The sequence below is a fragment of the Sceloporus occidentalis genome, unplaced genomic scaffold (genome assembly GCF_023333645.1).
Source record: "Sceloporus occidentalis isolate IW3139 unplaced genomic scaffold, rSceOcc1.0.p SCAF_5, whole genome shotgun sequence".
NCBI lineage: Eukaryota > Metazoa > Chordata > Lepidosauria > Squamata > Phrynosomatidae > Sceloporus > Sceloporus occidentalis.
In genome coordinates, this window is record NW_028316985.1 from 101,612,464 (window position 1) to 101,636,207 (window position 23,744).

Consider the following 23,744-nt stretch of genomic DNA (forward strand, 5'->3'; position numbering starts at 1 on the left):
CAAATTGAAAGAAAGAAGTTGGCAGCATAGAATCATAGAGTTGGAAGAGACCACAAGGGCCATCCAGTCCAACCCCATTCTGCCATGCAGGAAATCCAGATCAAAGCATCCCCAACAGATGGCCATCCAGCCTCTGTTTAAAGACCTCTGAGGAAGGACATTCCACTACACTCTGAGGGAGTGTGTTCCACTGTCAAACAGCCCTTACTGTCAGGAAGTTCCTCCTAATGTTGAGGTGGAATCTCTTTTCCTGCAGCTTGCATCCATTGCTCCGGGTCCTAGACTCTGGAGCAGCAAAAAACAAGCTTGCTCTGCAGCAGCAGAAAACAAGCAGCAGAAAACAAGCATGCACTTTTATAGATTTCAGTCTACTTCCTCAGATGTACTTGGATATGATGATGATGATGATGATGATGATGATGATGATGATGGTGATGATGATGCAGAGAGATCTTGTGGCACCTTTGAGAGTCAGTGAAAGAAAGGAGTGGGCAGCAGGAGCTTTGGTAGACTCCAGCCTACCTCCTCAGATGCATTTGGTGGAGTGGAAACAACAACAATAATTTAATAATAATAATAATAATAATAATAATAATAACCCACTCAGCCCTTTCCCTCTCCCACTAATCTCTCCTCCTCCCTCTAATAAGGCTGCCTTGCATACTTCTGCCCATAACTTGGCCACTGTGGGCCTAGAGAGAGAGAGCCTCCCTTGGCCCAGCATCTTCCCCTTCTCTCCTTTCCAACTTCCTCCAGTGATGTTGATGGAGAGTTGGTCCTCCTCCTCCTCCTCTCCCTCCCTCCCTGCCTTGTTCTCTGCCTCTCTAGTGCGCATGCTCCGTGGGGGCTCCTTTCCCTTCCCTCTCTCTCCTCCTCCTCCTCCTCCTCCTCCTCTTCCTCCCCCCTCCCTCTCCATCCGGGCAACTCCGAATTAGCATTGACAGCCGTGGCACAACTTTTTCTCCCGAGGCAAAGTGAAATCAAGGCGCGCGCAGGCGGAGGAAATATAGTCCCTCCTTTGCCCCCCCTCAAGTCTCCTCAGGGGTCCTCAGGGGGGCAGAGGAGGGGGGAAGGGGGGTTCAGGGGGGCCCTGGAGGAGGAGTGGGGGGGCAAAGGGGGCGGAGGGGTGGGGGGCTCAGCCCAAAGGAGGCAGCTTCTCAGCCCCCCCCTCTCCATTTTGAGTTTGGCGGAAAGTGAGTGATTGGTCTGGGTTCCCCAAGCAAAGAGGGGAAGAACTTGCCTTTGCAGCCCAGAGGAGTTGTTTTGTTGGGGGTCTGAGGGGTCTGGGGCTGGGAGGGTGCCTTCTCTGAAGGGGGCAGGCAGGCCCAGGCAACTTCTTCCCTGCTGGGACTGGCCCAAGGCAAGTTGGAGGCAGAGGATGGAGCTGCAGAGCTTGCAAGAGGCGTTCCAAGTGGAAGTCCAGTGCCACCAGGTAATGCCAGAAGGGACAGAAGAAGCAAGAGTGGAAAGGGAGGGGGAGAGGAAGGAAGGAAGGAAGAGAAAGGAAAAGAAGGAAAGAAAGAAAGAAAGAGGAAGGAAGAAAGAGAAATAATCAGTGAATGAAAATCTGGGACAAAGGCTGCATCCACATTGGAGAGATACTCCAGTTTGGCACCGCTTTGACTCATTGTCTGACTCAAGTGCTATGGAATTCTGGGAGTTGGAGTTTGTTGTGCGATCTGGATGATGATGGGGTTTGTGATCCACTTGGCCAAAGTAGTTTGGCAGGTTGTTTTGGTGGAGTTTTTTTGGCAGGGGTTGATGGATGCTTCTCTCTCTCTCTCTCTCTCTCTCTCTTTCTCTTTCCCTCTCTCTTTTTCTCTCTCTCTCTTTTCTCTCTCTCTGTGTTGGAAAGAGATTAGGACGAGACTTGAATATTTATGAGCCTTGGCTCGCAACCGACTCCGCGGTGTGTTTACTTGCCTCTTTGTTCCCTCTCTCACACACTCACACACACTCACACTCACACTCGCCTGGGTACATTTTTAAAAATCCATCACATCTGAAAACCACTTTCGCATCCATTTCTTTTTGCCTTTAAAAAAAGAGAGAGAGAGAAAGAGAAAAAGAAACTAGTTGCACAGATGAAGCAAGAGCCACAGGTAAATGCAGACCTCTCTTTCTGGGGTGTTTGTTGTTGTTGTTTAATTAAAATAAACAAACAAACAAACCTCAGCCTCTCTGGCATTTCGCTCCGCTGCCCTAAGTTGTGCCGGGAAACTTTATCAGTGTCTCGATCACTTTCCTCCAAGACCCGACTGTTATCTAAGCTTTTGTTACTTTGAAAGGGTTTACTACTATCTCTCTCTTTATTGTGCATGCTTTCCCCCTCGTTGTTTGTTGTTTGTTGTTGTTGTTTTCAGACATTCCTAGAGGCAAGTTGTTGTTTTTTTTTACTCTTCACTGGCTTTGAGTTGGCACTTTTTGGCTTTTAATATCTGTGTTTTATTGCCATTTATTTATTTATTTATTTATTGTTGTTATTTCGCAGAACGGGGCTCTTAAGAAACCGATCCACGAGAGGCAATCGAGACTAGCAGCTCTTAATGAAAAACAAGTAAGGACCCATCGATCCAGTTGTTATGTCTTTGGACGAGGTTTTGTTGTTGTTTTGTCCCCCCTTTCTTTCTTTCTTTCTTTCTTTCTTTCTTTCTTTCTTTGCAATGCACTTTCTAAGCATTCTGACAGAGCCTGAGAAATGTGAATAAAACACTCATGTTTACCAAAGACAGCCTGAAGTCAGAAAGAAACAAAAAAGAAGGTTTTCAAGATGAAAGAGCCAGCTCTAGTTCTCTGCCTTGCCTGGAAATGTCTTTATATTCATGATCCTAATACACTGAAAGAGAGAAGTGAGAGCTAGAAAGTGGTGGGTTCTCCCCTCTTTTGTACAAAATAAAAATAACACACACACACACATTGAGGCGTCCATTTTGAGTTGGTCGACATGTTTTAGGAGGGGGAGACCTGGGAAATTCTTTGAGCTTTGGCTACTTTTGTTCTCCCTCCCTCCCAAGAGTTGGGAATGTGGGGATGGAGAAGTTGGGGGGAGGAGGAGAGAAACCCATTTGGGAAGCCTGGATCTCTGGTTTGGTTTCGGAAAAGGATGTTTATTTCCAATGGCGAGGGATAGAGAGAGATGTCTCCTCTCTTTCCCCTCCCTCTCCCATTCACACACACACACACACACACACACACACACACACACTTGGCGTTTTCATCTTTCTTTCCCTGCATCCCATCTACTCTCTTTGGAGTCATCTGGGGCACACTTTGACACACATCCACACACTCACACGCAGACACACACACTCCCTCCCCACTACTGCCTAGTGTGAAGCCAATCCAAATAGAAGTGTGTGTGTGTGTGTGTGTGTGTGTGTGTGGAAAAACAGTGAGAGGATGACAGCACTACCCTGCTCCAAAGAAACTTTATTTGTGTGTGTGTGTATTGTTGTTGTTGCTGCTAGTGGGTGACCCTGGTCCTCTCCCATCCACCCCACCCACCCTCCCCTCTCCCACCAGCTGCAAGAAAGTTGCCCTGCATTTGTGAGGAGTTGTGGGTTTGTGCCTTTGATTTCAGCACCGCGGACAGATGCCACCCCCCCCCCCCTGCAGCTTCAGCACAATACACACTTACTCTCACTCACTCACGTTCATACTCATACTCACCCCAGCCCCCTCCCCCTGTACTTACTAGGCATCTGAGGAGGAGGAGGAGGAAGAAGAAGAAGGCAGTGATGGGGCTGGTCCCTCCCCTCCTCCCCTTCTCCTCCCCCCATGAAAGCCAACTTTCCCCCTTTTCCCCCTTCTCCCCCTCCCCTCCTGCATCCTCCCTCTGCCCCCTTCCCAAAGCCCCTCTGGCGGAGGAGATCGCCCCTCTCCCTCCTTCTCCCCCTCCTTCGCCCTCCTCTGCCTTTCCCTTCTTCCCCTTTCTCCTCCGGAGGCATCGATCGCCATGCCTTCGGAATGCGGCAGCCTCTTTCAGCACCAAAAAACTTGGAACAGCGCCCTCGAGCTCCCAGCAAAAAAAGACAGAAAGAGAAAGAGATTCAGAGAAAGAGAGAGAGAGGAGAAAGAGAAAGATTGAGAAAGAGAATGAGAAAGAGAGAGAGAGAAGGAGAGAGAGAGAGAGAGAGGGAGAAAGAGAGAGAGAGAGAGAGAGAGAGAGAGAGAGAGAGCCTTTTAAAAAAGAGGAGGGGCAGCCATCTTTTTCTCCTCTGGAGGGGTCTTCATCTTTGCATTGGATTAATCCCTTCCCTCCCTTCCCCCCTGATGTAGTTATGCTTAAAGTTGAAAACTCAACCCCTATGTCTATGTGACTTGTCTCCTATTGAAAGCATGGAGGAGGATGGTGATGATGGTGGTGTGTGCGTGTGTATATTTGTGTGTAAGAGCATTTCCCTCCTCCCTCCCCTCCCCATCTCCATTGATCGCAGCCCCCCAATTTGTCAGCCTCTCTCGGTTTGGTAGTGGAAGCTTCCATTTTGTGAGGAAGGGGTGTGTGTGTGTATGTGTGTATGTGTGAGTGTTGGTTTCTTCCCAACATGGAGAAAAAGTCTGCAGAGTTTGAAAGGCGAAGGGGGGGAGGAGGAGATGGGGCCCCATTCATGCTTAGCATTACCATTTTGATTGCTTTGATGCCATTTTTTCCCATCCCTCCTCCTTTTTGGAAGCAGGGGGAGTGGAGGGAAGGCAGAAGGCCCTACTCAGCACAGCACAGCACAGCACAAAGATGTTGTGTTGTTTTTGTTTTAATCGCTGGACGGAATAAAATCAGATCCGTAGATATTTCTTGGGGAAACCAAAGAGGGAGGGCTTTAAAAAAAGATTAAAAAAAGAAAAAGAAGGTATTTCTCAATAGCTTAGAAGGCTGGCAAGGTAAAACAGCATGTTCCATCGATTCTGCTAGCACACCGAGGAGAGGATTTGTTTAAAACAAGGTAACAGCCTCACCTTGCCCAATTTTTATGTTTTTCTCACTTCCAGTGGGAAATAGTTTTACTGCATTAAAGCGCGCATTCGTTCGATGGTCCCTTTCCGTATTATAACAACTATTTCAAGGCTGTTTAATTTTTTTTTATGAGGATAGTCAATGGGAAGGTATTTGTTATGTGCTGTGCTGGAATTTAGGTAAGGATAAGAATGCAGGATGTGGAAAGGTGCGTCCAATCTCAGTCCACTCTTTCTGAATTAATAGTAAACAATGGCCCCAGTGTTACTCCCGTTAAAAGAAAAGCCCTCGGTTAAAGATTACATAACGAACAACCAGCCCTTGGATTCAACTGCTACTTGTACAGGAAAGTGTGTGCTCGTCTCTTCTGCCTGTTTTATGCAACAAGAGCTTATACAATGGTCAAAGGCGAGATGCTGAGGCAGTGTCTCCAATATAGTGCATGTTGTCACCTCTGGGGGCTGGAGAGGAAATCACACCCACAAGTGACATGAGTTTTAAGGCCTCAGCCTGGATGCAGCCAACAAAATCTGTAAAGTTACATTTTGGCACAATTATCATCCTCATTCTCCAAAGGAAAGCCCTATAGTAACAGAACAGGTGGAATACAGTGCAATGCATTCAGACTGTACATTTCAGCAGAAGTGAAATGTTTGCTGGAGCCTTCTAGATCTGAGCTCAAGTAATTCAAAAAACAGAAAACCCTAGAAATCCAGATGACTAATGCCAACTTCAGAGTTCCCTTCCACATCTTTAAAATGCCATTCGCTTTAGTAGTACAGGTACTCCATCTGTGTGGAAGGCACTGGTGCCAACCTGTAACTGGGTGGCATGTTTTGGCAATCCCCTTACTCTTCCAAAGTCTTGTGACTTTAGTAGGGGTCATTTGGTGACTTTGGTCTGAAACGCACAGCAGAAATAATCCCGTTTGAGACCACTTAATTGGCTTAATGCTAGGGAATACTGGGAATTGTAGTTCCGTGAGACATTTAGTCTTCTCTGTCAGAGGGCTCTGGTGCCACAATAAACTACATTTCCCAGGATGCCCTAGCACTGAGCCAGGGTGGTTAAAGTGGTCTCAAACTGGATTAATTCTGCAGTGTGTTGGACCAGTGTTTGTGTGGACTGCACAGTCTAGAAACACTCATCTTGTGTGCATATTTTAAATACTTTAAGCTTGTATGCATATTTTAAATTGAAAGAGAAAAATAAAACTCTGACCAGTTATCTTGGCCACAGTCTAGAAGAAAGTTCGTCATGCTTACTATGGTTGTACTTAGTTAAGAAAACAACTTAGTTAAGAAAATAACTAATTACAACTTAACTTGTAGGATCAGAGCAAAACCTATGTAGCTCAGCATCCCGTTTCTCACAGTAGCAAATCTGTTGCCAATGGACAGCCCACAAACAGGACAGGAGCGCAACAAACCACTCTTGTATTATGACTGGCATCCCAAGGAATACTGTCACTAATTCTGGATATAGCAAATTATTTTCATGACAGTGGTCATCAGTCATGAATTTGCTGAATCCACCCCTACTGTAATGAATTTCAAAGTTTTACTTTAGTTGTATCTAAACTAAAAAGCACCATACATTACAACCTTTCCTCACGGAGCAGCATTTTACTTGCCCTTTCAAATTGCACAATGTCTGCTAGGTTGCCCCTCCTCAAGAACATTTAGATGGATACGAACATGGTGTTTTGTCTGAGCTTTTTAAATGTGCGGTCAGGCCTAGAATTCCATCTCTTATCCTCAGTTTTTGCTCCAGTGCTTCAGACTCGTGCTCTGCACAAGCTCTGTTTTTTTCTCAGTGAAGACAGGCTTGAAGAGTTCACTGGACTTTTCTTCCATCTCTGCCGCTTTCTATAACATTCTGTTTGATTTGCTCTTTGTAGAATGTGTTTGCCTACTTCTCTGGGCACTTTCCTACTTCTGATGTTAATCTTAAGGTTGCTTTTTTTTTCTTTTTGGAAACAGCACTTCAAAATCTTCTTTTTGCATCTCCTGTTGTGTTCCTTACTGTTCTGTGCACTGGGCAAGTCTTCCATTCTGCTTATTAATTACATTGATGTTTTGTTATCTTTCCTGACCTGCAGTACTCTATACATTGTGACTTCACTTCTGTTATCATCGTTTTGAACAACTCACACGTGCTACAGAGAGAACTGACCCCTTTAACCTCTACTGTCAACTCCTTTTTACCAATACCCTCGTTTTTGAGAAGTTTTCTTTTTTGCAATCAAATGTGACAGATAAACTTCCTTGGCAACTGTTCTTTCACTTGTACAAGTCGTATCTGATAGCACACTTAACTGTTTCCATTGAAATCCCTTGCATCAGTTAAGGAACAGACCAATATCCCCGCCTCCATCCTGGTGGGTTGCACAACCTATTCTTATAGGAAACACTTGTGTAAAGTTTTTAGAAATTTTATCTCTTTTTATATGACTGGCACATACAATCCAGCTACAGCACTCTCTCTATTGAGGGCCTTCTGGATTTCATTCTCCATTTCAAGACTTTGTTGTTATGTGACTTCAAGACATTTTATAACTTATGGTGACCTGTCATGAGGTTTTCTTGGCAAGATTTGTTCAGAAGGAGTGTTGCTTTGCCTTTCTCTGAGGCTGAGAGTGTGTGACTTGCCCAAGGTCACCCAGTAGGTTTCCATAGCTGAGCGGGGATTCAAATCCTGATCTCCCTGAGTCCCAGTCCAACACTCAAACCACTATACCACATTGACTCTCATTTCAAGACTACCTTGAACATTTTGGTCAGGTGCATGGAGTATGATAATATCTTCCCGAGACCGAATTGCTTTTGGGGATTGATGTTGCCAACTATAATTATTCTGGCATAAAATCTGCCTCTTTTGATTATGCCATCTTGTACATATATAGCAACATTACCCCAGTATATTCAATTGGCACTCCCCCACTGCTGTCTGCTTTTGGTCAGGGTCCTGTTTTAAGCCCCTTTGCTGCATTTTTATATTAATAGAGCTTTTGTCCAGCAATGGCCATATCCCATTGGTTTTCTCCGCTCTCCCAGTTTCCCACTATACCCACTCCTGTATTCTTTATTCTATAATAAACAGTTTTCATTATGGTTCCAGAGAAATACATCCCCTTTTGTATGCATCTGATTTGTCCTAAATATTCTCCAGTACCCAACAGCCCCAAACCCTCCACCTGACACCATCATCTCAACCACACACTGTGAAGCCCCTTCAATTCTGCCTAACTGGGTGAGCACATCTGCTCATATCTGGTTTTCAACTTCTAACCTCATTTTTTGTTCCAGGACAATATAACTGAATTAGTCCATGCCATTGTTACTAGGATCGTTGATTCTTCCCTTGCAATATATATCAGTCTTCACAGGATAAAATTCTAAGTAGATACATGTGGAGTTACATTGTTAATTAGCTGCATTTGGTTCACATTGATTTCAATTGAGTACCAAACAATTTTTAAAATGGTAAATCAGAGGTGGTCAGAGTGCTATTTGTCCAACTCCCATTTTCTTTCCAGGTATAAGAGGATGGCCTGACTCACATTTTAAATAGGTGACATTGCTTTGCATTATTTTATTTTATTTAAAACAATCATGTTTCAAAAGTAGAATTGGACTTCCAGTTTTGTTTTTGGATTTTTTAGTAGTCCTTGCAGACCTGGAGAGTGCCAGGACAGAACACTGGACTCCAGCCCTGTTACACTTGAGCTACACTTGGGGTCAACAAACCAAGAGTAGTTGGCATAATCTGTAGGTTGCAGCTCTGGAGCCTGAGTGCAACTTCATAGCTATCATATCATAGCCACATAATGTCATGATGTACCAGAATCGTATTTTGACCATATATAGAAGTGAAGCTTTCCAAGAACAAATGTGAAGAATTTTGGGGATAACATCCATTTTAAACATGGGTTTATAGAATAAAACTGATTGCTGTTTGCTGTGGATTTTAAGAGTAATTTTAATTTTTCCTACCTTTTACGAAGTATTTTTAAAAAATGTATCATAGAAGAGGTCTTTCTTGAATCACTACTTTATTTTGATCTAAAGAGAGTTCATGAAAATATTGGTATACCTATATATTCTACATCTGATAAAGTATAATAACTTTTGAGAATGGGCTTACTTCCTCTTTAACATGATATGATGTGTGAAGACTCCATTACTTGGTCCAGTGGTTTTACACCTTGAATCTGCATCACTTACACAGCAGCGGTAACATTTTTATCTATACTGTCATGAAACAAGCATGTATATGTAAATAAAAGGCCTTTCTTGAAAAGCAAACTTGTGCTGTAACAAAATGTTCAAACTGCTCTGCTGTTCTTTCTTTCTTTCTTTCTTTCTTTCTTTCTTTCTTTCTTTCTTTTTTTGGCCTGTGCTTTTTTAAGCATACATGAATTCCTTTAGGTGATTTCTTACATAATAATTATGCAGATACTGTCTAACATGACATCAATATTGACTGATAAATTAGATCTTGAAAAATCATTATTTTCACTACTGATGAACTCTGGATTCAGAGAAGTCTGTGTTGGTTCAAAGCAGTAAAAACAAGTCTTCCTGAAAGACATTATGTGCATTCCATTCACTTCTATACTGCTTCATTTCTTAGCTATCCCTTATTATTTACACATAAATAATTGTTACTCTTTGACTGACTCTTCCAAGATGGCATTATTGCTGGTTTTGTCTTCTGGTTTGCATGGCTGGAATTAATATATTGACTATCATTTGCTGTGTATGATCTCTCTGGAAGTAGATTCTTGGAATGCATTGGACTTCTTGGAACTAAGATACTTTTTCTAAATCCTAACAATGTGTAGACAAATTCAGTGGAACTTTCATTCCAAGAGGTTGTTTTCTGTATTTCTCAGATCAAACTAGCTAAGCAATTGTGGTTGCATTGTTTACACACGTTAAATGGAAAATTAGTGACATCTGCTAAAGCTCAGTGCTTGATGTGGTTAGACTTGAAATAAAGTATGAAATATTACGTATAAGTGAAACTAGAAAAAGGAGCCTTGTGTGAGCAGGGGTTTCCTGCAGTCTTCTGCTCTGGTCAGGCCCCACCTGGAATATTGTGTCTAGTTCTGGGCGCCACAATTCAAAAAGGACACAGAGAAACTGGAGCGTGTCCAAAGGAGAGCGACTAAAATGGTGAAGGGTGTGGAAACCATGCCCTATGAGGAACGCCTTAGGTAGCTGGGGATGTTTAGCCTGGAGAAAAGAAGGTTAAGAGGTGATATGATAGCCCTGTTTAAATATTTGAAGGGATGTCATATTGAGGAGGGAGCAAGCTTGTTTTCTGCTGTTCCAGAGACTAGGACCCGGAGCAATGGATGCAAGCTGCAGGAAAAGAGATTCCACCTCAACATTAGGAGGAACTTCCTGACAGTAAGGGCTGTTCGACAGTGCAACACACTCCCTTGGAGTGTAGTGGAGTCTCCTTCCTTAGAGGTCTTCAAACGGAGGCTGGATGGCCATCTGTCGGGGATGCTTTGATTTGGATTTCCTGCATGGCAGGGGGTTGGACTGGATGGCTCTTGCCGTCTCTTCCAACTCTATGATTCTATGATTCTGCAAAAAGAGGTGTTCCATGTACAAAGTTGAAGATCCAGGAGCATGGGCACAAAAAAAATATGCAATGGTATTGCCATGAGGTTCAGCCATGACATGTCCTCAAAATGGTACCCTTGGTTTTAAGGAAAATTGAATGTGTTTCATAAGGTTTTAATGCCAAGATTATATAAAAAAATCAACTGTAACATTTCAGCTTCCTTTGATAGTCCTTGGATCTGGTTCTGTACCAGTAAAAGTAATGTAGCATGGTGGCTAAGAGACTTAATTGTGAAGCAGATAATTCTTAGTCTAAATCTTGCTTTCTACCATGGGCATGCTAGTTCACTTATGTGTCAGCCAAATCTTCTGTTTTATTCAGACAATACTGACCCACCCTACAGGACTTACTCATCAACAGATAAGGCACAACCTGAAAATGTTAAGTATTCTTATTAACAAATTTTTGAGTTATGGGCCATTTGTCACAAGTGATGCTCTTTTAGTGAAAATAATGTTGTGTTCACAAGCACTTGTTTCCTTGGTATGTACAAGGAGAGAATCTAATGCACTTCCCAGTTGTCCAACAGGTTATATGCCTAGGGAATAGATAAATAAGTGCACTTCTGCTAATCCAAAACTGGAAAAACCAGTCAAGTCCTGTCTCTGCTTAATATAGTCTCCCTTGGCTAATGTTATATTGGATTTAATCCATTAAAGAAAAAAAAAATTCAAATTTAGCAAACATGGTGATGACAATGCTGATTTATAGGACTCTCAGTTTAAGCTGTGTGTTTGCAGTCTTCTTAGAGACCGTTGTTGGATGCCTTGGGAATTTGGTGCATTAAAGTAACCAAAAAGATCAAGAGACATTCTAAAAGTGCTGTGCTGTACTGTTCTTCTTTCTTGCTTTTTAATATACCTGTTTTAAAATCGCTTTGATCTTACTGAGAGTTTAACAGTATTTTAACTTTCTGTTGTTTTTTTTAAATCAGTGGGAGCTTTTTTTAATTGTTATAAGTCACTGTGAGTCCTAGGGTTGGAAAAAAGTGGAGGGTGAATGGTGATGAGGGTGATGACAACCATTTATCAAATTCATTACCATTCATTTTCCTGCACACCATCCTTCTGTCATCTTCTTTATTGGTTGCCTTATTCTTTAGACTACTGAAAATGAGGTCCTTAAGAAAGGAATCATGGGTGGAGTGTTTGTATTGATATCTACAGCATGCTATTTATATATGTGGGTGTGAGAAGTTTTGGGTCCCACTGTGAGAAACGGGTTTTGTCAAATCTTTGCTAAAACTGAATGCAGATCATTAAACTTGGAATTCAACTGAAGACAAAATTTGCCCTTCTATGAACCTTTGAAGTAGTCAATCTGCAGGCCAGCAATTGCAGTGAACAGTATTTTGATCACTTTTTGTTCCATAGCCTCCTAAATAGCGGGAGAAAGAAAAAGCCACTTACAATTGTACTGCTTCACTTGGAAGTGCCAGAGGTTGAAAAAGTGAATGTAACATTTGTTGTAACTGTTTTAAAGAGTTCACTTTGATATTTTTTGCCACTTAAAACACCTGCTGTCAGAACAGTACAATTGATTTCAATTAACTTTGAATTTCTTCAATAAGACGACTCTTATAATAACTCCAGTAATCCCATGATGCCTCATTAGAGGAGCTGGCTATGATGATTATCTCTGTGATTTAGTAATGTTTTCCTTGCAATGCCTTTGTCTATTCAGAAAAAGGAGTTCCAGCAACAATACCGTTTAGAATGTGCTCTTGTTCAATGCTTAAAGATATTTGCTACCTGTTACATGTTGTGAGGATGCCTAATCTGCAGCGAGCAGAAATTGATTCTTAGATATCGGATGCTTTGATAGCACAGGCGCTGAAGAAACTTTTGTTGTGTGCACTGCCTTTTATAGATACCTAATCCTAGATCACTTGTAATTTTATAATAATTGTTTTTTCTCCATTTTCAGGCCTACACTGCCTCTCTGGTTTCCCCACAGTGCAAACTTACATTTTACGATTGATTCTTTGCATAGAACACTTGTTAATTCAGTCTGTTTTTAATCACAGCTATCGGAGCAATTGTGCCATTCATGAACAGTAATTGTGGCATCCATGTACCTTTATTTTGAAGGGTTGTCACCAGAACACAGTTCCATAGAACTCTATATTAGGTTTTTATTTCAGGCTTAGAATAACGGTCTATGTATGGTCTGGTATGATACTGCACAGACTTCAGATTTTGGTTTTGCTTTGTTTTAAAGAAGAAGCTGACTCCTGGATTTTATCTATTAGAATTAGGCTCAGTCCATAGTACTACCATATTAAAAGATGCCTCCATTTTGCTCCATCTTTTATGATAGAAATGTTAATTTACCAAGCTCCACTGCTCAAGGTAGGGAGGTGGGCATGAGGACATGCCTTCTCCATATCAGTTTTATTGTCTGCTTTATGTAGAAGGTGACTGACTATATGGAGCAGAACTTGCAAAAGTGGCCGTGCTGGCTCTGGGGATTCAGGGAGTAGTAGTCTTAAAAATAGTTTTTCCAAGGTCTGTGGATAGTTTCCTGGATCTCTGGAGGTTATCTGTACAATATGACCTCTTGAGTTTCTGAGGCTCAAAATTAAGGGCAGTGTTCTGAAGGGTGCCAGAGGCCCTCCACATATGTTTCCTTCTACATATGAAGGGCAGGAATAATCATGAGATGGGAGAGAAAAGAGCTCATCTCTGCTCACTTGCGGAGACTACATGCTTTTAAAATGCCCAAATAGGGCTTTAAGCGCTATTATAGATCTATGTTGGCATGTCTTTCTTTTCTGTAATGGCGACAGTGGAAGACAGGTATTGAATGGTTTTCTTATATTAGCTGACATGACAGTATATCGGTGTATACATATTTTGGTTAGGGGTGTTATACAAATAATTTTAGAAATCCCATTGATTCAGAAGGAGAATTAAGCATGTTTTAAATAATAATAATAATAATAATAATAATAATAATAATAATAATTTATATCCCACCCCTTTTTAAACAGTTTCCCTTTAGAGCTGATGGATCCTCAAAGTCCGGAGACTTGGGTAGACTGTGTGCATACTTTTTTTTAACTGAGTAGAAATTTGTGAAGGATCCTGAGGGGATAAACAATGTCAAATACAAATGCTGCTCTGTCTATGCATCATAAAGTGAGGCTGGAATTCTATGTACATTTACTTGGGAGTAAGTCCCAAAAATATAGTACGAGGTGCTCTTGGATGCTTACACAGCCAAGAAAATATTTAAAACATGTTGCAAATTTTAAATAAGAGGAGAAAAAATGATTTGACTGAAATGCAAATTGATGTTTTTGTGTGTTTTAAATTATGCCACAATTATTTTAGCTTGTGGGTATGTAACCTCTCTCTTAGTATGTAAATGGCTTGCCCCTTCTTTGTGAAAATGCTCTGGATATTTTTACCTTACATATTTAACCTGTGAAGAAGTATGCTTTACTTAAGGTATCATAAAATTATAACAAGAAATAGCTTCATTTTAAAATAGTCTTCTTCCACTTAGCAATCTCCAAGTCTCCCTTCCTTCCTTCCTTCCTTCCTTCCTTCCTTCCTTCCTTATTTTTTTTTGAATCAGCTACTTATTGTTATGTAGTAGCAATTTCCAGAGTGTCGTATGAAATTGCTGATGTGGCTTAGTTCTAGCTACAACCTACGTCTGCCAATAGTAAGCATCTATTGAAATCTAATATATGCTATGCTTTTGCACAGTGCATGGAGCCCCTTATGGCTCATATAACAAAGGAAACCCTGTATGAAATAATATGTTTTAACCCCTGGAAGAGTTAAATGTGCAACTCAAGGTTAGGACTGAAAAGAAAATGGGCTTTCATTGGCAGAAAGTAAAACGAAGATGAAGCTCTGAGTAAGATTGCTATAGAAATAAGCAACTCTCTAGTGGAAGCATTGTGCCTGTGCAGGAATCATCTGCTGTGCTGATTTGAGTGTTTGAGAAATTGTGTGTTGTTGTTTTTTTCACAGAAGCTGAGATGTACTCTGAGGATGTTAAATATAGCTGCCAGTGTTTGGTTTAAAATTTGGCTGATTACTTACACCTAATCAACAGGAGCATGTAATTGGGACTGAAAGAGAATCTTTGCATTTATACACTGGCATTTGCTTTTCAAATCAACTTAAGTTAGCCGTGGCTTATAAAGATGCAACGCCTTTTGTTTGTGCTGTAGCTGATCTTGCACCTGACTGTGGGAGAGAATTTGCTTTTACATTCAATAGATCTATTGATTAGGAACCCTTAAAAGAAGACTACTAAAAGTTTTCTTTTAAAAAAAGAGTTGTATTATATTTTTGGGCATGATAGCTTTGGACTACAACTCTGGAGACCAAGGTTCAAATCCTTGGTTGGCCAAGGTTCAAATCCTTGGTTAGCCAGGGAAACCTACTGGGTGACCTTGGGCAAGTCATACACTCTCAGCCTCAAAGGAAGGCAATGGTAAACTCCCTCTGAACAAATCTTGCCAAGAAACCCCTATGATGGGTCACCTTATGGTTGGCATAAGTCAGAAATGACTTGAAGACACACAACCCCCCCACAAACAAACAAACACAAGCTGAGAGTAAATGTTGCAGCTCTTTGAACTGCATTTCCAATGGTTTCCACCTTCTGGAGCTCTTGTATGAACAGAGATTGCTTAAAGATTTATTGGTGAATTTAAGCTTTGATTCACCAAAAAGGATGTGAAGGGTTGGACAACTGATTTAGAAATGCAACAAATTTCTGCCTGACTCTCTCTCTCCCTCTCTCTCTCCCTCTCCCTCTCTTTATTTCTCTCTTGGACAGAAAGGGAATATGGTATGCTCATGTAAATGGCCTTAAAACTACAACTAAACTACACCCCCACACACACACACAAGCCAGCATGGCATAGCAGTTTGAGCATTGGACCACAACTCTGGAGAATGGGCTTTGATTCCCAGCTTGGCCATGAAACCCACTGGGTGACTTTGGGCATGTCACATGCTCTCAGCCTCGGGAAGGCAACGGCAAACCTTCTCTGTACAAATATTGTCAAAACAAAACCCATCTTAGGTTTGCCTTAGGGTCACCGTAGAAATGACTTGAAGGCAGACAACAACAACAACAACAACAAATACACACACACACACACACACAAATACATTTATACACATATACAGAGAGAGAGAGTTCTTCACTCTAGAAGTTCTAACCTCTCTTTGGGGAAAGTTTAATTCTGTGACCTGTACTCATTATGCAAAATGATTCCTCTTACGCTGTGTGGCTTGTTACACAGTTTATTCCATTTTGCACACTATATTCTAGTTATGTTAATCATGGGAAGGAACAAATACTCCATCCTCAGCCACAGGAGATCTTCTCACCATTCTAGCTCACCCACTTCCAAACAATTCTCTGGAGACATGATCAAACTTTTCTTGAAAACAAACAAACAAACAAACAAACAAACAAACAAACACCACCGGAAGCCTGGATTCTGTACTCACTTACAGAATCTGTTGTTCTTCATGTGTATCAAAGACCCCTAAGAGAAAATGGAGTAATTATGAGAGGAAGAACCCCATTTTCAAGAGAGGTGTCACTGAAAAGACTGTTTTATCCATCTTCTCCTTCTGTTAAACAGTTCAAAATCTCTAAAGACTGTATTGCCTTATCCAGAAGCATCTCTGATAACACATGTTTGATTAAAAGTAAATGTTGTCAAGCAGACAATAGGATCAATTAGGATTAAATGATCAAGAATGAAGAAGTTCTGAACACTGATTAAATACAGTATGTACAGAACTCCATTCAGTCTATGTGTGTGTGCAGGGTACCTGGCAATTTGTGAAAAATTATAAACAATTTAGAGCTTCATTTCAGTGCTTTTGATGTGATATTGTTTTAAACTTTAGTAAGTTTAAAATAGCATTCTTCCCTCTTCTCTGCTGCAATTGCTGTGTACCCCAAATCTCCCAAGGATTCCCGTCCAGCAAGAGAAGGGGCAAATTGGATAACCCACTAACTAGTAAAGGACACTGATGCTACCCAGACCCCAATGTTGCCTGTCAAATTCCTGTTTACCACATCCAAGATATTGTTAAAGTTAAGTTTATTCAACCTGAAGTAGAAATAGAACTGTGAAGAAGACTAATTTGCTGAAGAATTTGTTTTAGTTCTTTTAAAGAAGAATGGAACCCAAATGTTTTTACCTGCTAAACGCCTTCGTCCATCTCCCCCCTCCCTCTTTCTCGTGTGTCTAGCTCCCTCTCCGCAAACACATGCACACACACAATCTCCAATGCCTTATTTACATGGGTTTATTAACATTCTTTGCTGAGTAGGCTGGAATGGAGTACAATCCTCATATAGATGATCTAATTATAATCATAAGGGACAGAACAAAATAAGCAGTCTTTAAAGGGAAAAAGAGTCTGGCAGCTTTGTTTAAAGTATCCTTTAATGAACTTCTTTAGTAGCTTGTATCTTAGCAACACATTTTATTACATACCAGTGCGGGAGAAGCAGTTTGCAGATGGAGTTGCACACAGCAATTTATTTTCTCTCCCTCCCCCTCCTCCTGCCACTTTCTGCACTGTGGTGACTCAACTGGAATATGCAGACTAGCTTCCTAACACTGATAGCTCACTCGAAATCCCTGATTGGTTCATTTGTATGTGCGCTGCCTTGTTAGTTGATGAAAACAGCATTTACCATCTTAAAGACTGGGTGGTTTTCTTGCGGCCTTCAGAGAAACTGAGGCAGGGCTGAGTGGTCTGAAGGGGAGCAAGGTTTCAAACCAACACAATTGCTTGCGTTCACTCAAGCTCTGTTTAAACACCCTCCCCCACCTCTCCTTCCCAGCATCGACTTATATTCATGGGGCACATCGGTTTCTGGCTTCCTTGATTATTTATCACCAACTCCTCGCGGGTTTATTTTAATCTGATTTGAATACAACATCTGGGACATTTATAATCCCGCTCTCCTTTTGTAAGGGCTTTTATGATTTAAAAATGTTAACTTTATCTTCCAGTTGTAGATTCTCTTTCTGGATGTGCACATTTGTAAAAATGTCACACTTCAGCACTTTTAGAACAGTTGGTTTGGATCCATTTATGGATCAGAGGCCTACCTCCAGCCTCAAATCAAGCAGCCAACTCCGTGATTTCAGTGGGATTAATCAAGCAGCAAAGTGTTACTCAGCATGACCAAGGCTGGTGAAACCTTGTCTTCCAAGAGCGTTTTTGTTTCCAAATGAAAAGAGGAGACATTTATTTGATTGAATCAGTCTGAATCAGACTAATGTAGAACATGAGCGCTTGGTTCTTTGCTCACAAATACCTGCAATTGACATGAGCATGACAAAAATCAGCCTGTAATGGTGGTAGAGGAGGCTGGGGGGAAAAACCCAAATACACCAAAGTGACCCCCCCATAGGTGAGTAAACAAAACATTTACAGAAATGTCCACTGTGTGCATGAGATACCACATTAATGACAGGAGAGGAGATAAAATTATTCTCTGTGTTTCTGGTCTTCTTTATTTCTTTTATGGCCTGAGAACTTTTCATGCTCTTACCTTAGCATTTGCTTACAGATGAATAGCTTTAAAATCCCATGAGAATGTTTGGATATGTAGGGGATCCCAACTATAGCGCTTTCCATTAAGACAAAACCCTGAATGTACATTTTGATCAACTTGCTTCCACTTTATATTATTTATGATTACTACTGCCAGAGATTCTGCGCACGAGAGAGAACTTAGCCAATTGATATCGCATAAGGGAAAAAACACGCACACGTTTTTGCTGTGGCATATAAGAATTTAACTAAATGATTTCTTTCTTCCCTTGCCCCTGGGAAACTTCAGTATTTGAACCTCAGGAATGGGATGTCCTTTGAAGCTCAAAGCAATTAAGTTGCCATGTGATTCACTTATTCTGCTTTTTTACAATTCATTCCACTGTTTTATTAACTTACAATTGGATTGCAAAAAATAATTTAAGCAGTGGAATGTATCGAGATCTTGCCTAAATGCCAGGATTAGTAGTGACAGCCTGGGTTGCTGAAAAGCAAAACTGTCATGAAATTCAGTCTGGTTAGACAAAAGCACTTACCTGAGCACAGTGGGTCCTCACACAGCAATGCCCCCAAATGGAAGTGGTACAGTCCACTACTTGTGGGCTAGATTTAAAGTTATACCACAGACAAGGGTCTTAGTAAAATCAAGATGCTTCTTACAGAAATGTGTAGATTGCATTTTAAATTTCCCCCCAACCAGTCCTCCGGGCAGTGCATGGTCTATTAAAATAGAAAAATGTAACAACCAACAACAACAATTTAACAACAATTAAAAGCTGCAGAATATAAAACAAAGATGAAGCCAGTTGCAGATTAAAATAATGACAGCAAATTGAAACCAGTGGACAGATACAGTGGAAAGGCATCCACTGGAGTTTGGTTCTAGGGCCCCTGTGGATATCAAAATCCATGGATGCTGAAGTCCCATTATGATGTAGTAAAATGGTATCCTTATAAAAATGTCAAAATCAAGATTTGTATGGATGGTTGAATACATGGATTCAGAATCTATGGATATGGAAGGCTGACTGAACTTAAAACAGTTTTTAATATGCCTGGGAGAATAAATATTTCTTCAGCTGGGATCAGAAAAGTTTTTAATACAGACACCAGTGAGCCTCTCTGGGGAGGGTATTTCCCATGGAGGATGCCCTCGCTGACAAGCCAACTCTCTTGCAGCCAGTGGCAGATGCTGGGTCCCATGACTGGCATGATGAATCTGTTCTAGGCTTTAGTCCAAACCTAAAAGAAACTATCCAAGATGCTGAGCCTATTTTGGGGGATATAAAGCCCAACACCTTAGATAACTTTTAAAACACTGACTAAAATCCAGAGCAGATTCAACACCCAAGTGGCATGGAAGTCACCAGCCATTACTAATGCATTGGTAAATGTAGGATGAGATGTCCCTTGAGGTAACCTGACCCCAACACATTTAGGGCCTTCGGCAGCCAGTGAAATTTTGAAAGTGTGGACATAAAGTGATCATATTGATCAATCCCAGTTAGCCAACCACCTGTCTTGTTTTGGACCAAGTTTCCAGAAAATGTGTGTGGTTATGCCAAAACACAAGTCAGCGGTGCCATTCCTATGAGGCTAAGCAAGCAGCTTTGCCTCCAAATCAGTTTCAGACTGGACTATTTCTTTGGAATGTCTGCTGTTTCCTTTCCATCACATCCTTCTCCACAGAGTTCAAGCCAGCTGGGCTATGTAGATCACCCCCTTCCTCAATTATCCTCACAACATCCCTGTAAAGGGGATTAAATAGAGACCACAAGGGCCATCCAGTCCAATCCCCTGCCATGCAGGAACTCACAATCAAAGCACCCCGAGAGATGGCCATCCAGCCTCTGTTTAAAGACCTCCAAAGTGAAGGATAGTGATAGGGATGAGTTTACCCAGTGAGTTTTATGGCTGAACAGGAATTTGAATGGGTCTTAGTGCTCCACCTAAGACTAAATTTAGTGCTCTCAATCTAAACATCATAGTGATTTCACTATATCACATATCACCATAGTGATATGATGGTGACAAAATCATCATAGTGATTTTCTAGCTAATATAATCAGTGTTCTTATATATTGTGATACATAAAAATATAAGCATCTATAACCAATGCAATTAAAAGACTGCTTGTTTCATAATCTAATCCTGAGATAGAACTTCGTTGTGAATGTCACCCCTCTCATGAAATATTTTTGCTCCCCACCTTTTGTTACCAAAATCTGAAATGTAAACCTTGGGAAAGGTACTGTTTTGTACACAACTTCAAGTGGCCCCGCTGGAAGGGGGGATTCTGGAAATTGTAGTATAAAACAGTAACTTCCTCAGGATTTGCCGAAATGGTGCCATTGCACAAAACAGCTATAAACCTGTGCAGATGATCATGGAAAAGCTTGGCTTCATTTCTGAGCGTAAACAAACAGGGGTGTTTCCAGAAACACAAATGTTTCTAGGTTGGAATGCAACTTCTTACATATTAAATGGAGTTGCTGCTAGTAATGCGTATGTCCTTTGCTGGGATGGTGAAAGGGTCTTAAAGAAGGTTGCCATCCTGGATGAAGCAAAGATTCATTTATAAACCATGAGAGCGTGAACAATGGGGAGCTCATTGCTGCTTGCATGAATAATATAACCATGGCTGGTGAATTTTCATGTGCCAAAATGAATGTAGGAGTGCAGCCTCATACTTTTGTAAAGAAACTCAGGATACATCCCCCCACCTTGTTGTCTGATGTGTATGAATAAGATACCATTAACCCAAAGAAGCTTAATTGCCAACTGAAGTTATGACAACCACAGCACTGTGCTGTGATGGGGCACATTTGGAAGAAACATTTCTGACCTAATGACAAAAATAGAAGTGTAGTAGAGATTAAAGAGAGAGAGAGAGAACAGTGGGTGTGCGAAAGCTCCCACAGACTCAAAATATGTAAAGTGAGGTGCATGTGATATTAAGGCCTATGCTTCTTTTCATTTCTATGCATAGTAAAAAGGTTGGAAATGAAAGGTGGAAGACTAAGAAGACTGAAGATGAGGCACTGAGGGGGCTAGTAAAAGGGAAGCATAAACTTCATTTAACCAGGCTCAGTTGGGGTAGCACAGTGGCCAGCGGCTGAAGTTATCAGGTCATGTTTCTCCTCTGTAATAAATTTAGTAAAGGCAGCTTCCAGCTCTACTATTAGAGAGAGTGAGGCAGCAGATTTGTGGTGTCATAAAAGGGCAACAGAACGTTACTCATTATGATTGTGTGTTTTTACTACCCTTTAAAAATAGAGGGAGGTATTTATAGAATTTTCTCTCATCTACCAAATAACCTTGTATTCGTGAGGACTGCTATTTGCTGTTGTGCCTCAAACAACAAAATGTTTTGGGCAAACCCTGGATTTAAGCAAGGGAGTCTCTTTCACTTTTTGCCCCCTTTTCCCAATATGGAGGGGCTAACTTTAGCCTGGCTTTCAGGGTTATGGTAAGGATTACATCACAATAAGTTATGTGGCTAAGTCATCCTCATCATCATCTGCAGCAGCAATCCCAATGTAATAAAGTGTCTTTTTTCTAGGTTGTGAGATTAGGTAATTCATCCTGCAGCCAGAACACCATTGCACCATATCATAAATATTTTTGTTGTTAACTGCAGCTCATGGCAACTCAGTGATGATACAGCTCCAAGACTTCCTATCATCCACGGCCCTGATTAGTTTCTGCAAATTCATACCTGTCACCTCTTTAATAGAGTCCATCCATCTTACATGCAGTATTCTCTCTTCCTACTTCCCTGTACCTCTCCTGGCATTATTGTCTTTTCCAAAGAGTCACCCTTTCTCATGATGTGACCAAAGTATGATAGCCTCAACTTAATTATCTTGGCTTCCAGGAAGATTTCCAGCTTGGTTTATTCTTTTGTCTTTCTTGCTGTCCATAGTATCCTCAGCAGTATTCTCCAGCACCACATCTCAAAAGAGTTGATTTTCTTCTTATCTGCTTTCTTAATTGTTAAGCTCTTACATCCATACATGGTAATAGTATGTATGTATTACATTGATTCATGTATAAGTCTAGAAATTTTAGTCGAAAAATTGACCCAAAAAACTAGTCGACATATCCATGGGTCAATGTAAGTACTGTATTTTAACTCGTATTAAAAAAGGGAACCATCCCCTGGTGAAAGGCAATAGTGTAATCTGTCTTGGAAGCACTGACCCCTTTTGTTCTCTCTTCCATCCAGCCTTTAATGTGAGCAGTTATGCCTGCTGGAATTTTGTAAGGGTCTTTTTTTTTGGCACTGTTTTCATTTGCTTCATTCTTTAGATCCTTTATTACATGCCCCTAAATTTCACCCTCGACATATCTATGGGCCATATCAAAATCCATAATTTTGGCCCCAAAACCTGCCCATGTGGTTGACTTATAGTCAAGTATATAAGGTATCATGGCTTGTACGATTCTAACTTTTGTGCTTAATTGCATGTCTTTGCTCTTCAGGATCTTTTCTAGTTCTTTCATAGCTGCCCTTCCCAGAAGTTTATCGCACAGGCCCTAAAACGGGCCAGTTGCATACAAAACGTGTGCGCGCATGGGCACGCACAGAATGGAATAGGGCTAAGAACTGTATTTTACTACATGAGGGAATGCCGCTGCTGCTGCCGGGCATTCCAATCGCGTCTTCCCTCCGTTCCAGAGGACGCTATTTCTGAGAACGGTTTTGAACAGTGCTCAGAAATCGCATCCTCTGGAACGGAGGGAGGACGTGATTGGAATGGCCTGCGGCAGTGGCAAAGTTTCCTTGTGCAGTAAAATACAGTTCTGAGCCCCATCCCATTCTGTGTGTGTACACATTTTGTACACAACGGGCCCGTTTGAGGGCCCGTGTGATAAACTTCTGGGAAGGGCAGCTATGAGAGGACTGAAAAAGATCGTGAAGAGCAAAGACATGCAATTAAGTACAAAAGTTAGAATCATACAGTTCTTAGCCCCACGGGCGCGCACACGTTTTGTAACACAACATGCCCATTTTAGGGCCCGTGCGATAAACTTCCCAGTCTTAATCTTCTTCTGATTTCTTGGCTGCTCTCCCCATTCTGATCAATGTTTGATTCAAAGAATACGGACTCTTAACTATTTCTGTTTTCTTATTGTCTGTGTTGAATTTGTGTAGCTCCTCCATGGTCATTATTTTTGTTTTTATTTTTTAATGTTCAGCAGTAAGCCTATCTTTGCATTTTCTTCCTTGACGTTCCTTAGCAGTTGATCTAGGTCGGTGATGTTTTCTGCTAGTAGTATGGTGTCATCTGCATTGATATTCCTTCCACCTATTTTCACTCCACCTTCTTCTGTTCTTTGTATAATATTTTCTGCATATATCATAAGTATATAGGGCTAAAAAGAAGTAAACAAATATTTTTGGGTATGGGAACATTAGAGTAGAGTGGTGGAATATGGGGTAAAACTTTTCTATCTTTAATAGTTAAAAGTTTTTGAACAAGAGGAAATAGCCTGGGATTCTGCCAGGTGAAAGTATGCAACATCTCTTTCTGCACCCCCAAAGAGTGTCAGTGCTGGGTGTCCAGCTATAGTGACCTAGCTGGATG

General features: G+C 41.2%; 1 protein-coding gene across 4 annotated transcripts in view; it reads left to right on the forward strand.

The window, feature by feature from the left end:
* Nucleotides 1-1,318: 1,318 nt before the first annotated feature.
* Nucleotides 1,319-23,744, forward strand: part of LOC149312593 (PHD finger protein 21B-like) — a 223,410-nt gene continuing 200,984 nt past the window's right edge. For 3 of the 4 annotated variants that reach the window (XM_089524934.1, XM_089524936.1, XM_089524937.1), the window contains exons 1-2: nt 1,319-1,432; nt 2,492-2,557. In XM_089524934.1, coding sequence (XP_089381060.1) covers nt 1,379-1,432; nt 2,492-2,557 — 120 coding nt within the window. In that variant the 5' untranslated portion in view covers nt 1,319-1,378. Of the gene's footprint in view, nt 1,433-2,033; nt 2,103-2,491; nt 2,558-23,744 lie in introns of those variants that run through there. The other variant, XM_089524935.1, reaches the window with a different exon arrangement.